The sequence below is a fragment of the Schistocerca americana genome, chromosome 4, assembly GCF_021461395.2.
Source record: "Schistocerca americana isolate TAMUIC-IGC-003095 chromosome 4, iqSchAmer2.1, whole genome shotgun sequence".
NCBI classification, from domain to species: Eukaryota; Metazoa; Arthropoda; class Insecta; order Orthoptera; family Acrididae; genus Schistocerca; species Schistocerca americana.
Genome location: NC_060122.1, coordinates 840,862,562 through 840,879,023, shown reverse-complemented (window position 1 = coordinate 840,879,023; position 16,462 = coordinate 840,862,562). Strand labels below are relative to the sequence as shown.

The following is a 16,462-nucleotide window of genomic DNA, read 5'->3' as shown; positions in this document are numbered from 1 at the left end:
ATCTTGTGACACTACTGCCACACTGTGTCACACTTCAATTCGGTTGCCTGCTACCACAAAACTTCCAAAGATTGTGCTATTTGCAAAACTTATTCCAGTGGGGGTATTCACATAGTGAAGCCTTCTGGCACACTACCTTGTCCAGAGCTAAACTTATTATTGTGTCACGCACCATAGCATCTGTATAGGGGTATTATGGGCATCAATAATGAATTGATACTTTCGGCTAAGTCCATGAAGTTTGGCAGCCCAGGCCATGTGTGACTGGCTTGGTTTCTCGTGGCATGACACGAGTTCATTTGCAATGGTGGTTGAACAATAAATGGTACTTGTGATCAGAAGTAAGAGCTGCCAGTTCTTGTAAGACAGCAAGCTGACACAGTAAGTGATACACCTTGGGTGGAATCCACGAGAGGAAGTAGGCTGTGTTCAAATTCGGATCTAGAAGCCAAAAAATGTTGTCCTTTTTTTTTCCCATAAACTCCCAGTCCTCAGCTGAATCATCATATGGAGGAAAAATGGGTGATTAGACTGGTGGAATGGTACCTTGTCTGTTAATGAAAGCCGACAAAAGTGGTCACTGCCAAAGTAAGTTGTTGACTCGGGGCCAGCAGCACGATGTCCATATGACTAAACCTCACGAAACCGCACTTTAAAGACTGCACATGTGGTAGCCATTCCAACTCGTCCCCAGTTGTGTAATAACCAAGTAATGCACAAAACTGATCCAAGTAATGCAATTACTCCTTTATACATAAACCTCTGAACAAGAATAGAAATAAGCCTCTGGTGACTCGACAGTCAAGACAAAAGCATCATACAGACGGTGTAATATAAGTGATACACAGAACAACTGATGTGAGTGGTACAAACTAAAAGAACCTATTGAGGGTGAGTAGGCGCTGCTTTGCACACGCGTAGGTGCGAGTCACCAGTGGACGGCGCGGCGGAGACCGTGCTGTATGCACACTGCCTATAGGCGGCCTCTGGTGGCCTGCCAGCTGCTGATGCAGCTGGCGGTTGATTAAAGTACACACGTGTGGCAACACAACTCTCTGCACACTCGCTCACACACTCACACTCAAACTCACACATACTAGTGGCAGGATACAACAAGGTCCCTTAAGAGACGTGACAAATTCGAAGCAAGATTTTTAAAAGTGCAATGTAACAAGAAGTAACACAAGCTTAGTAAAAATGTTTAAACAAATTTAAATGTACCGAGCTAACAGAATGTTTTTAAATTGCAGACCAATACGTAACACAGTCCTTTGAGAGAGCTAACAAATTTGAACAAATACAAGAGCCAAAAAATGGTGTGGCAGACTAGGGAAAAGTTGATACAAAAAGGGCACAATACCAAAAGGGATCAAGTAAAAAGCCAAAGAAATGCATGAACTCTGAAAATGTTTAGGCCCACGCGAACTAGTGAAGATAAGACTTAAAGAGCAGTCACCTTTTCATGGAACACCTTCACACAAGATAATGTCGGTGGCGAATCCTAAATGCTGGACAGTAATTTTGTGCCACCGGTGCGCTCCCTCTTGTCAGGGTGGACCAATTGCACGCATAGCTTGCAGAAACAGTAGCTGAACCATCAGGCAACAGCAGGACACACTCAACATAAGTGTCGTGCAATAATAAGGTGCCTGGAAACATGAACAAGTCAATTAGTACTTTCAGCAAATAGCTGTCTGAACAAACAATCCTGGATAAGTTAAAGTAGCCAGCAAATGATGACTAACAGACTAAACTAAGAATTGCAAGAATAGTGCAATTTAAACACTGGTGAGAACCAAGAATAAGTATACTAATATAATCAAGCTACAGACATAGTCTAAGTTGATTTTGAATAACAATTTAGAACTTCCCTTCAGAGTTGGAATCCTGTGTCTATTAATAATATAATGTATATCTAAAAACAAAGATGATGTGACTTACCAAATGAAAGTGCTGGCAGGTCGACAGACACACAAACATACACACAAAATTCAAGCTTTCGCAACAAACTGTTGCCTCATCAGGAAAGAGGGAAGGAGAGGGAAAGACGAAAGGATGTGGGTTTTAAGGGAGAGGGTAAGGAGTCATTCCAATCCCGGGAGCGGAAAGACTTACCTTAGGGGGAAAAAAGGACGGGTATACACTCGCACACACACACATATCCATCCACACATATACAGACACAAGCAGACATATATAATGGTCACATACCAGGGAGAGACGTCCCACAGATCCAGTTAGGTCCAGGAGCCAGATAAGGAATCTCGCCTCACAACACACGAGAGTGCCTACACAAAAAATTTCACAGCTATCTGGCAGCGCACTCAGCATACTAATAGATCTGGCCAGAACAGAATCTAAAACATAATTAAAAGAACACATTAATCATAAATGTTCGTGACAGTACCAGCAGCACCTGCAAACACTGTCACACTCCCAGCTGATCGCACAGAAGGTAAAAGTAATAAAGTTAGGCATCATTTGGCAATGCGAAACTCTTGGAGAAGGTTTGCCATGGTGAAAGTAACTCTGCTAAAAGTGGTATCTTAAAACCAAACAGGAAAAAACATCAGCACAATTAAGTTACTTTTCAGGAAAGCAATACAGGGCAGTCGGCATACATGGTGTTGGGCAGGCTCTAACAGTTTCTATAAGCGATACAGACCACACTAACAGCAGATCCAAACTCCCTGGAAAGCACAAATTCATAACTCAGGGAAGAATCACATAGGGCAGAGCCGTAACACCAGAGGTCACTAACACCGCCAAACCACATCTCACAGCACTGCTCAACAACAGGAAAGAGGTGGCCTTTCAGAGCACCGAAATCAGCTAATGATGATCAAAGTCATTCCCGTTGTAACGGGTCCCTCACAGAGGATCAGTGAAGACAGTGACCACCAGCACTTGACAACACGTTTCCTCCAACCGACTTCCTTCTCATCATCCCTGATGACTGTCTGTTCCACACTCGCTCACCTTGCAAACATTTAAAACCAGAAGACACGGCACAAGAGTGCCGTGTGCCAACCAGAAGGAAACGAACCAGAAATTCGATCTACAGACTACACTTGGTATGACACAGCTCATTCAGTTTATTTAATTAGTACCTGACCATTTTAGCATAGCAGGCATTATGTGGGGCAAGTTAATTTAAATGCAAACACTTCTGCATATTCCTCGCTGATTGGCTGTTGATCTATGGACGTAACTCCACAGCAGTACATTTCCAATCTATGGCTATCTGGAAAAATTTGCTTGATTTGGTGTCCCCAACCCACCTCTGGCCTCTCCAGGTTATTTTCCTCCATGCTGGATAACAAAATAACTTTAGAGTAGATTATAGGTACCTTGTGAACTGCAGCCATAAAATGTCATAATTTTGTCATGACTAGATATTAAAAAAATACTGAATAACATGATGATGACTTAATAACATGCTATGTCTCTAATTTCATGTGCAGTTGTATGAAGACTATGCTGAGCCTTTTGGGTTGTGGGATTGCAAGCTGGCAATTGTGCACTGTGCCGGTCACCTTGATGCGTATCTCATCGAAGCAATATGGCGAAAAATCATTGAAGCGGAGATACTGTCATGTGGTTCAATTTCTCCTAATGATGTTATGGCAGTGGTAATGGGAAAAGTGAAATCACTTGGACAGGAGTATTCAGCATCAGCCATATGTGTTCCTGTTGGTAAGCAAACTCAATTTTCTGATAACTATGGAAATACTATCATGTTGCTGGACAACATTGGAGACTTGTTGTTACCGTAAATTTTTTTTTCCCCCGTATTGAGAATCTGGCAGACGTTCACTAACCAGTCCAAAGGCATTACTGCAAGACTTCATGAACCTGTCTAACACTCTTTCTGAACGTAGGTGCTCAGTTTCATCAACTGCTGAAATATGTGGTTTTAAGTTCTTGATGTTAGCAAGCATGGGAAAGAAAACCCCTCCTCTTTTGAAATAGGTGCACATGAAGTAATTCGAAGCAGCGAGATCATGAGAACAAGCAGTATCACAGAAATGGAAAACTCGTGTCTCCCACATAATGTGTCCTTGCTGAGTCAGCTAACTCACTGACTCCAGTGCTCTGGGAGTTCATGTTATGCAGTATACCTGTGCAGCAGTCTACATAGTCTTAATTGCTTAATCATTTTCAGTTAATTAAATAAAGTAGTTCAATAAATCCCATAGCTTTTACACATGAACATTGATCTTCCCTTTGGCTGCTTGTCTCCATCTCAGTATCAAAATGAAAAAATGGTTTCATTGGTCACCAGAACAGTTACAAAATTTCAGAGTTCAGATGAATCTTCTCAGTTTTTAATTTCAAACAAATATATAAAATGTAGATATGTCTCTGAGAGTCTGTAGTATCAGGGCAAGACAATCTGCTTGGCTAACCAGAATGTTTTGTGGTACCCTGTACACAATATATATTGTCAGATTTTCGTTCAGTTCTAGCATATTGACCTGTTACCTAGCCGTTGTCTTACTCACTGGTTTACCACTTGATGAGGACTATTCCATCCTTGTCATCATCACCATAGAAGTGTTACGCGTGTTTATTTATTTTTAAGTGGACAGCAACAGTAAACACCATTTTGGGGAAGGATTAGTAGGCAAAGTTACGAGATAATGCAGACAGGCTTTTGAGAGAGGAGAAACATTCATCGAGTTCTACATTGCCATTTAGCCAGTAATAGCTAATGCACTTTTTTTAAAAATGAGAAGGTGAACATCCCAAGATCCAAGAGAGCCAGGAAGATACAAGCTGGATTACATTATGGGAAGAAATATTGGGTTTATAAGGGGTCACAACATGTGAAAGCAGTTCAGTGTAAAGTTTTGCAAATTCATTGAAATTCTCAGAAAAACACACTTTACGGTGAGGTGTGTTAATATACAATTTTATACAAGAACCAATGGGGAATAACAACGAGAAATGAAGAGAGAAGTGCCCAGATTAAAAAGGGCGTAAGGCAGTGCCCAGATTAAAAAGGGCGTAAGGCAGGGCTGCAGCCTTTCTCCTCTACCAGTCAACCTTAGTGTACTGCAGTGCCAAAGAAACTGGTATCGGCATGCGTATTCAAATACAGATATATGTAAACTGGCAGAATATGGCGCTGCGGTCGACAAAGCTTATATAAGACAAGTGTCTGACACAGTTGCTCGATCAGTTACTGCTGCTAAAGTGGCAGGCTATCTAGATTTAACTGAGTTTGAACGTGGTATTATAGTTGGCACACGAGCGATGGGACATAGCATCTCCGAGATAGCGATGAAGTGAGGATTTTTCCATATGGCCATTTCACAAGTGTACTGTGAATATGAGGAATGCGGTAAAACGTCAAATCTCTTAAATCGCTGCAGTCTGAGAAGGATCCTGCGAGAATGGGGCCAATGACTGAAGAGAATCATTCAATGTGACTGAAGTTCAACAAATGAGATGAATTCACAACTGCAACTAATGACTACCATCAGCTGTAGAATGGAATGACGACAATGAAACTTTGTGCTAGACCGGGACTTGAGTCTGGATTTCCCACTTACCTGAGCAGTTGCCTTAGCATATGGCTATCCATGCATGACTTATGGCAATTGAGATTTCATGTGATGTGTTTCGTAACGGCTGTGGTCACCGCAGTGCATTGTCATCAGAATAACACTGCAATATCGGAGTTCAAACCTTCCGCAAATTGCTGCCGATCTCGGTGGTGGGCCATCAAAAAGTGGCAGTGTGCAAACCGTGTAACATCATCGACATGGGATTTTATAATTGAGGACACACTCATGTACCCTTGATGACCGCACGACACAAAGCTTTAGCCTCACCTGAGCCCGTCAACACTGACATAGGCCTGTTGTTGAAAGGAAACATGTTGCCAGGTAAGATGAGTCCCAATTCAAATTGTGTCGAGTGGATGGATATGTACTGGTATGTAGACAACCTCATGAATACATAGAACTTGCATGTCAGCAGGGGACTGTTAAAGCTGGTGGAGGTTCTGTTATGGTGTGGGGCGCGTGCAGTTGGAGGGTTGAGAGACCCCTGATAGGTCTCGATACGAGTCGTGCAGGTAGCACGTACGTAAGCATCCTGTCGGATCACCTACATCCATTCGCATCCACTGTGCATTCCGACGAACTTGGACAATTCCAGCAGAACAATGCAACACTCCCACATCCAGAATTGCTACAGAATGGCTCCAGGAACACTCTTCCGAGTTCAAACACTTCCACAGGCTACTAGACTCCCCAGACATGAGCATTATTGAGCACATCTGGAATGCCTTGCAATGTGCTGTTCAAAAGAGATCTTCACCTCCTCATACTCTTACGGATTTATGGACAGCCCTGCAGGATTCATGGTGTCAATTCCCTTTAGCACTACTTCAGACATTAGTCAAATCCTTGCCACATTGTATTGAGGCACTGCTGCATGCTTGCGGGGGGTCCTTCATGATATTAGGCTGATGTACCAGTTTCTTTGGCTGTTCTGTGTATTAAGAAACAGTGATGGAAATTAAAAAGAAAAGTTCAAGAGAAGCATTGAAATTCAGAGCAAAAGGATAACAGTGATAAGATTACTAATGACATTGCTATCCTCAATGAAAGTGAGAAAGAATTACATGACAAGTTCAGTGGAATCAACAACTTAATGAACACAGAATGCGGAATGAGAATAAAGTAAGAAAAATGAAGGTATTGATAAGCATCAAAAATTAGACCATCTACAAAATTATGTGGGATTTCTTATCACTGAGGGTCTAAAAGCAATCAATATTTGCACTTCCATAAATGAAATGTTGTCACAAATCCATATTCACTAACGGATTTCATTGATTACAATGACAAATGTGAGATTGCTCCCTGGATTCACTTGCGCTGTGTTCCAACTATTAACAATTAACTATAAACATTGAAATGAAATGATTGTGTGATGATGTTGTTGGCCGGGATGTCCCATTCGGGTTCGGCCGCCAAGTGAAAGTCTTATTTCAGTTGGCACCACATTGGGCAAATTGCGGCCAATGACGAGGATGAAATTGTGATGAGGACACCACAACACTTAGTCCCTGAGCAGAGAAAATCTGTAGTTCGACCGGGAATCGAACCCAGGCCCAGTGCATGGGAGGCAAGCATGTTACCACCCAGCTAAGCAGGCGGACACTAGAAACATTAATTCACAGTATGTGGTTTATTGGTATGTTACCCCAAAATGTCATGAATTGCGCTATTTGAAACAGAGCCAATGCTGCACACAACATCCTTTATTACCAAGCTAGTGCCATCAGCAAACAGAAATATTTCAGAATTATCTTTAATACTAAAGGGCATATCATTTATATAAGGAACAGGAGTGGCCCCAGCACAGATCCCTGGGGCACCCCCCCCCCCCCTTTCCCCCATTTGACTGCCCCAATCAGACCTCACATCACAGCCATTCTCAACACTGTCAATAAAGATCTTCTGCTGTCTGTTGTTAAAGTAGGTGGTGAACCGATTGTGAGCTACTCCCCGTATTCCATAGTGGTGCAACTTCTGGAGCAATATTTTGTAATCAACACAGTTAAACGCTTTAGTTAAATCAAAGAAGATGCACAGTGTTCAAAAGCAATTTGCCACTCTGAGATGAAAATTTTGGCACGTGAGAGAAATTTGTGGTAGTTCGCATCGAATCAGTCAGAAGACTGAAGATTCAAAAAAACTGACTTGGGACCAGAAGCACTTTATTTCCATGTAAGAACTCTGTTTCTATTTATCTCCGTAGTCAAATTAATAATGGGAAACACAGCTGGTTTAAATTATGCATAACAAACAGACTGCAAGAAGTTGTGCTGTATAATTCAAACAATGTTGGGAGTCGAAAAAGGGAAAAATCAGGAAGGGAGCCCCACAACGATCCATTCTGGGTCCACTCTTATTCCTTATTATGGGCTGCAGGAAGCCCTTACAAAATTGTGCAATTGCGCCATCAAGAAAGCCAGTGTTGTTGGTGATTGTTTGTCAGGGTCTCATGTTCTTCCATCTAGGCTCAACAGAAAAACTTAACATGCTCCCTTAGATAATGCTTTACCTGTTCTTCTGGAACGTATGCCTTTACTGGTGTGACAAAAGCACATGCTTCATGCATATTGGTGCTCCTCCTTAATGTTTGTAGGTTCATAAATAACAGATTCCATCATATATGGATAGGTAGAGGTGGGCAAACTCCTTGGCCACAAAGCTCTCTGTACCTCAACCCACAGCCCACCCACACTCTTCGTATATTAATGATGTATGTAACCGGAAGTTGGTTTTGTACTTACAGAAAAGGCATCAGTTCTGAAGAATAACCTTTAACTGAAAGAATGCCATCTGTATTACAACAGGGTGTAATATGCCCCAGGACAACTGGGAAACCTGAGAAAAATCCAGGAATTTTTAATTCTTTCAGTTTTCAGTTAAATTTTTGTAATTTTGAGTGGTAAGAATTGATACCCTAACAAAGGCTTTTACTTTAGTCCACTATTGCAGCAATAAAACATAAATGAGAGAATAGCACTAAAATAAAATTTTAATTGCAAAAGTAATATGCCATTTACAATAATAACAATAACAATAAAAACAACAAAAAAACACAGTCTGTTGTGGACTGGCAAGACAGCCAATCCACAGCGACGGGTAACCGAAAGACATGCGTTTAACTCACGCAGGCTGGCGTGAGGTATGCTTCATTAGATACATAGCAAAGGATAAATGGCGCCTTGCTAGGTCGTAGCAATTGACTTAGCTGAAGGCTATGCTAACTATCGTCTCGGCAAATGAGAGCGTAACTCAATGAACCTTTCCTAGCAACGTCGGCTGTACAACTGGGGCGAGTGCTAGTAAGTCTCTATAGACCTGCCGTGTGGCGGCACTCGGTCTGGATTCACTGATAGTGGCGACACGCGGGTCCGTCGTATACTAATGGACCGCGGCCGATTTAAAAGCTACCACCTAGCAAGTGTGGTGTCTGGCGGTGACACCACATTCCTCCCCCGCAAATCGGCGGACAGTTGTGGTATAAGGCTTCCGCCCACCGTGGGGAGGACCCCATGTTGACGTATGCGACGAGGTGGGGAGCCTAACAACAGGCGAGGCCGTGCCACCCGCACCCTGCCATTCGGTCCGAGGGGAGCTAGGAAAGGCCTAAAAACCTAGTCCAGGGTGCACGCCAACATGCGGTGTATGCGCCCGTAAAGAGACAGGAGGGGCCGAAGATTCGACCTCCATCTGGTCGGGGCAGCCGACGGGCGAAGACGACATCTGGTCCGGAGCGGGCAAGAGGTCTGTCGGAGGACAGCTGGTCACGGGAAGCGATCGGCGGCGCGTGACCCAGGGAGGCGCTGGTCGGCTGCAGCGAAGCGTCCACTGCGGGCGTCGCCGGCGGGAGAACAGGCGCCGGCGGCGCGGCGCCATGGGGTAAAATGGAAGGCAGCGTTGGTAACACCTGGGGATGGGGCGAGCCAGTAGATGGGTCCCCAGGGCGCTGACCGGACGGCACCATCGCTGAAAGCAGACGGGGAGCGGCAGAACCCGTGCGACGACAGAGGCGCAGCTGATTGAGATGCCGACACACCTCACCAGAGGCCCCCAAAACCAGATACATAGCACGGCCGAGGCAGCGAAGAATGCGCCCTGCGAGCCAATGCCGTGAACCCCGATAGTTGCGATAGAATACAACGTCACCTGGAGCAAAAGCAGGAGTATGCCGCTGCACAGGAACCTGATGCGGCGGATGCAGCAAAGACATCAAGGTTCGATGAGGACGACCATGTAGCAACTCAGCCGGCGAGCGACCGTCTCGGGGTTGAGAGCGATATGAAGACAAAAAGAGCAACAACACGTCCTCTGTGACTTGAAAGTCCGGACCAATCGTTCAGCGGCACCGTTTGACTGAGGCGAAAACGGCGCGGATGTCAGATGGTGAGTACCATTGGCCTTGCAGAATGACTGAAATTCTGCGGACATGAATTGTGGTCCATTGTCGGAAACAATAGTCTGTAGAAGACCTTCAATGCAAAAGATAGCAGACAACGCTTGGATGGTGGCAGATGACGTCATGGAAGACATCCGGACAACAATAGGAAAATTACTGAATGAATCTACCACAACCAACCATCGAGCATTCCAGAATGGACCAGCAAAATCGATGTGCAAGCGTTGCCAAGGGGAAGTGGCTTTTGGCCATGCAAAGAATTTCAGTGGTGGTGCGGATTGTTGTTCGGCAAGAAGAGCACATATTCGTAATCGCAGCATCGAGTCCGAACCAAGTACAGTGCTGACGAGTAAGTTGTTTCGTTCGCACTATACCCCAATGTCCTTGGTGGAGAAGCCGTAAGACAGAGGACTGTAACGAACGTGGGACCACGACCCTGGACTGATCATTATCAGAACGCAACAACAAAACACCACGTCGAACAAAAAGTCTCTCCGTGTGAGCAAAAAATCGGTGAACCAACGGATCCTCGATCCGTGACTTTGACAAAGGCCAATGCGTAGCAACTAAACGCAAAACTGTAGCAGGGACAGGGTTCCACATCAATGAACATGCAAGCAAGTTCGGAGGAATCGAATGCTCTATCCTCAGCAACAGGCAAACGGGACAACGCATCGGCGTTTCCGTGCTTAGCAGTGGACCGATACAAGATATCGTAGCGGTACTGCGAGAGGAAAATAGACCAGCGAATGAATTTCTGCGCTGTACGTGGAGGTACAGGCTTGTTCGGATGAAAAAGCGATGTCAAAGGTTTGTGGTCTGTGATGATGGTAAAGTGACGACCATACAAGAAATCATGAAACTTAGTAACACCAAAAACGAGCGCGAAAGCTTCTTTCTCTATCTGTGAGTAATTTCTTTGCGCTGACGAGAGCAATTTGGATGCAAAGGCAATAGGGCGATCGTGTGAACCAACTTTGTGCGCAAGCACAGCACCGATCCCGAAATCCGATTAATCTACCATCAACAAAAGGGGTTTCTGGGGATCGAAAGGCATAAGGCAAGTATTAGAAAGCAACGCCGATTTCAACTGGCGAAAGGCGCGTTCGCATTCCGTCGACCAGACGAACGGAACACCTTTACGGCGTAAGCGATGAAGCGGAGCTGAAATGGAAGAGGCATGGGGGATATGGTTATGATAATAGTTAATTTTTCCCAGCACGCTCTGTAGCTGCTTCAAATTCTGCGGCGAAGGCAAGTCTTGTATGGCACGGAGGTGCTCTGGACTCGGATGTATGCCTTGGGCATTAATTACATGTCCCAAATATGGTAAGTCACGAGCAAAAAACACACATTTGTCCTTCCGCAAGCAAAGACCATTTTGTCGCAAGACCTGAAATAATGTTCGGAGGTTGGCTAAATGTTCTTCTTCCGTCTTTCCGGAGATCACAATATCGTCCAGATAGTTTGCTGCAGTAGGGACCGACACACAAACAGTTTGTAAATATTGCTGGAACAATGCAGGGGCGGAGGCACACCCGAATGGCAATCTTTTGAATCGATACAAACCAAGATGCGTGTTAACCACCAAAACGCGCTGGGAGTCTTCGTCCACCGGTATTTGCAAGTACGCATCTGCTAGGTCCAACTTAGAAAAATATATACCCGGGCACAGTTTGTCAAAAAGATCTTCCGGGCGGGGTAAAGGAAAAGTGGCAATCACTAGTTGTGGATTCACCGTTGCCTTGAAGTCCACACAGTCTCAATTTTCCGGAAGGTTTTGGCAAAATTACTAAGGGTGATGCCCAGAGAGAAGCTTGCACACGTTCAATTACACCTTGCGATTCCAAATCGTGTAATGTTCTTGCGACCTCATCACGCAATGTGTGGGGAACATTGCGCGCTCTGAAAAATTTTGGTTGCACGTTTACTTTCAGTTCCAAATGTGCTTTATAGTTCGTAGCGCAACCAAGGCCCGGTGCAAAAATGTCTGCAAATTCTTCACATAGACGAGAAACACTGGCTGAAGGCACAGTCTGGTTCACTGAGAGGACCTGATTTACTATAGACAAGTTAAACAACTGAAATAAATCTAAACTAAACAAGTTTACTGCAGAAGAAGAACGAAGGACGTAAAACGACACAAGTTTTGTTTGTCCCTTGTATGTTGCAAGAAGGCTGCACTGTCCTAACACAGGGATAAGCTGTCCTGAATAACTATTGAGCTTAACATTTGCGGCACGCAACGGAGGTGTGCCCAGTTGTGTGTACGTGTCTTTATTGATCAATGAAACTGCAGCTCCGGTATCGAGCTGGAATGGGATCACGTTACCATTAATGTCCAAATCTACAAAACGTTTGTTGTCCTGCCGACGACAAGAGCGACTGTTTTTTGCAACGTGACCAGACACTGGTACAGAATCACGTGCGACTTGACGTGATTTCCGTCGATGTCGACGCACACTTTTTGTGGGGCGAACACAGTCACTGTTAGGAGGAGCGGCACTGGGTGGAGTGGAATTAACTACATGAATTTCCATGGGCGAAGGTTCACGAGCCTGAGTATTCTTGGTTCGATTCCAGCGCGAAGCAAAGGGCCTGGAATGGTTTTTAGTGTCTGTTCTGAGCTTTTTCTGGCAAACACTTTGAACATGTCCTTTTTTTATTACAGAAAAAGCAAATAGCTTGACGTGATGGGCAATTCTCACGCGAATGTCTAGTAGCACACCGCGGGCATGACTTTAGTACTGCATTTGCATGCTGGCGCGGGACACATGGCTGCGCGGACGTGCGCGAGGGATGTTTACAGTTCCGTGCAGCTCGCCCGGCGGGCCGGTTAATGTGACGCACAGCTGGCGAAGTTTCAAATGATTCCTTAGCAAAGTCAAGTATGTCTTGCTTATCCAATATGTCTATCACTTGTTGAAGGGAGGGATTGACTAGTTTCAAAATTTGCTCCCGTATACGAACATCAGAAACGTTCTGTGCAATTGCATCACGTACCATAGTATCTGAATAAGGGAGTCCACATTCACACTCAAAAGCACAATCCCTTGTAAGGCCTTGCAAAGTTGCAACCCACTCTCGATTAGTTTGACCGGCCGTACGTTTTGTACGAAAGAACGTATACCGTTTTGCAACTACATTGACTGATTCTTTGAAATAGGCATCTAAAGCAAACAAAATTTCGTCGTAGGACAGAGTTGCTACGTCGCGTCGGGGAAATAATTTCACTATCACACGGTGCGTTTGCACCCCTACACACGCCAATAAATGAGGCTGCCGCTCGTTACCTTGAATTCTGTAGGCGGCGAGATGAAATCCAAATTGGCGTGACCACTCCGTCCAGCTTTCCATCGCCGCATTGAATTGTCGAAATGGCGGTGCAACTGCGTGTTGTGGCTGCGGTAGCGGCGGCTGTCGCATCGTGTTGCATTGCACGTTGACCCTGGACGAGCTGTCCAAGGGCATCCAATAACGTCTGCGTGTGCTGATTCTGCAAGCGATAAAATTCGGACAGTACATCTGGAGATTGTGGCGAAGCCATGACAAGTAAATTAGAGCAATACGACCGTTAAATCGTCGTCGCCAAAAATGTTGTGACTGGCAAGACAGCCAATCCACAGTGACGGGTAACCGAAAGGCACGCATTTAACTCACACAGGCTGGCGTGAGGTATGCTTCATTAGATACATAGCAAAGGATAAATGGCGCCTTGCTAGGTCGTACCAATTGACTTAGCTGAAGGCTATGCTACAGTCCACACACAAACATCTGCTGACAGCAAAATCTGTCAGAGGTTTTAGGACAAAGCTTGCGCAAAACTTCATAAAAATAAACTGCTTTTAATGCGTGTGATATCACAACTTTTACGTTTCTAAAGAGCCTCAAACACTGAGTGACGGACCTCGGTGATCAGTCGCTGGTGGCATGGAAATCCCAGGCAATTTGCTGGTTCGCATGCAATTTGTGCACGCAATATGACTGCCTAAATGGTTAGCAGAGGTGCGTGGCAATATGGCAGTGACTCGTTTCTCTGTTTCTTAAGCATGGTTGTGCAGTTTTGTTCCATTTTGCTTTGTCCACAGGGAGCAAGAAATTTTGGTTAGAATTAAGTTATTCAGGGGCCATGAATTACTATGAGAAGTTAAGTGGAAGCCAGAATTCAAATGGTTCAAATGGCTATGGGACTTTAGGGGACTGATGACCTCAGGTGTCCCCTAGAACGTAGAACTACTTAAACCTAACTAATCTAAGGACATCACACACATCCATATCCGAAACAGAGCGAGGTGGCGCAGTGGTTAGCACACTGGACTCGCATTCGGGAGGACGACGGTTCAATCCCGGCTCCAGCCATCCTGATTTAGGTTTTCCGTGATTTCCCTAAATCGTTTCAGCAATGTCTGCTTGTGTCTGTGTATGTGCAGATGGGTGTGTGTGTGTGTGTGTGTGTGTGTGTGTGTGTGTGTGAGAGAGAGAGAGAGAGAGAGAGAGAGAGAGAGAGAGAGAGAGAGTGTGTATACCTGTCCTTTTTTCCCCCAAGGTAAGTCTTTCCGCTCCCGGGATTGGAATGACTCCTTACCGTCTCCCTTAAAACCCACATCCTTTCATCTTTCCCTCTCCTTCCCTCTTTCCTGACGAAGCAACCGTTGGTTGCGAAAGCTAGAATTTCGTGTGTATGTTTGTGTTTGTTTGTGTGTGTATCGACCTGCCAGCACTTTTGTTTGGTATGTCACATTATCTTTGTTTTTAGATATATTTTTCCCACGTGGAATGTTTCCCTCTATTATATTCATATCATTAAATTGTGTAAATACATACAGTTAAATTATAAGATTAATGACATAGAAAGGAATTGAGGACTAATTAATGAAACTTAATTGTATTGGCACATAGGAGAGACTTACACAACCCATTTCGTGTCAGCAAAAAATGTAGTGTATTATATTAAGTAACATAAAGTTCTCAAGAAAAACAATTCAAAATAAGTGTAATCAATTATATTTTTATATCTAAAAACAAAGATGCTGTAACTTACCAAACGAAAGCGTTGGTATGTTGATAGAGACAATAAAAAAACACACAAACACACACACAAATTTCAAGCTTTCACAACCCAAGGTTGCTTCATCAGGAAAGAGGGAAGGAGAAGGAAAGATGAAAGGATGTGGGTTTTAAGGGAGAGGGTAAGGAGTCATTCCAATCCCGGGAGCGGAAAGACTTACCTTGGGGGGGGGGGGGGGGGGGGGGGGGAAGGACAGGTATACGCTCGCTCGCGTGACCTCCCCCCCCCCCCCCCCCCCCCACACACACACACACACACACACACACACACACACACACACACACACACACACACACACACAGTCGGAGACGAAACGTCAGGGGAGAGTTTTATGCATTGAACACGGGCTATCAGCCCAGAAGTTTCAAGTGAAGACAGTACCGCCTATGAAAGCCTACACTGTATGATTAAGAAGTGTATTGAGATTAAAGTAAGGGAACCAATGATAAATCGTCATAGGGGTATGTACTTAGCAAGGTGCGGAACCCTGCTATTAGAATGATCAAGGCAAGGAATGAAATACCAGGCAGTGAACAGATTTCCGGGGTAGGCAGAGGAACAAGAGAGGTGCCCGCCAGCACGTGCTACTGGGCACGAACCGAGGACAGAACACCGGGTCGGCTGGAGCAGTGGGATGCTGGGTGTGGGGTTGTCACATGGTACATTTCAACCAGTATTCAGTTTGGTTAAACCATGTACAATGGCCCAGGTATATGCCCATTCATTAAACATTTCAGTGGCTTGCTGCAGTTTGAATAACACACCGACAATGCATTTAATTATGCACCATGGTAACACAGTCACATTGTGTCCGTGCTCAACCACCGATCACTTGCAAAACTGTGCCTGTGCCTTTGCATGCTCTCACCTCAGTGGTGTTAGTGCTACACTATTAGCAGTGGGGAGGGGGGGAGGGGGGAGAATGGCACAGGAAGTAAACTGCAGCTTCCAGTAATATCTGCGAGAGTTTATTGCAAGGTAGTTAATAATACATAACATCTGGTATAGGGCACGGCAGATGCCTGATGATAGAAATAGTGACGAGGGGCATGCCTGACACTGGCAGTGTTGGAAGCCCGATGAGCCAGCAGCAGCAGGAGGCTTCAGCAGCCACTGGCAAGGCAGCACTCGGTCAGTGACGATCACCTGGGATGCAGCAAGGCCGCAGGCCAGAAAGTACGTCAGCGGCAGCTGGGAGGATGCTCGAACAGCGGTGCTGCTAAGGACACGGTGATGCTGTAGAGGCAGTGAACATAGCCAATGTCTGGAGGTAATGGCCCAACCAGTGGTGGGCCCCAAGGACACGGAAATACTGACGGCGATGGAGATGGACAATGAGGCACTCACTTGTGGTCTGCAGGTGGCTAGCGTAATTGCCCAGAGCTAGAGAACAGACTACCTGCTGGTGACCTTGTCAGTACCTAT

General features: G+C 45.0%; 1 protein-coding gene across 2 annotated transcripts in view; it reads left to right on the top strand.

The window, feature by feature from the left end:
• The window catches only part of LOC124612410 (nuclear pore complex protein Nup155), a 254,444-nt gene that overhangs the window by 220,795 nt on the left and 17,187 nt on the right, over positions 1 to 16,462 (top strand). For both annotated transcript variants that reach the window (XM_047140603.1, XM_047140605.1), the window contains one exon: positions 3,465 to 3,696. In XM_047140603.1, the coding sequence (XP_046996559.1) occupies positions 3,465 to 3,696 (232 nt within the window). The remainder of the gene's footprint in view (positions 1 to 3,464; positions 3,697 to 16,462) is intronic.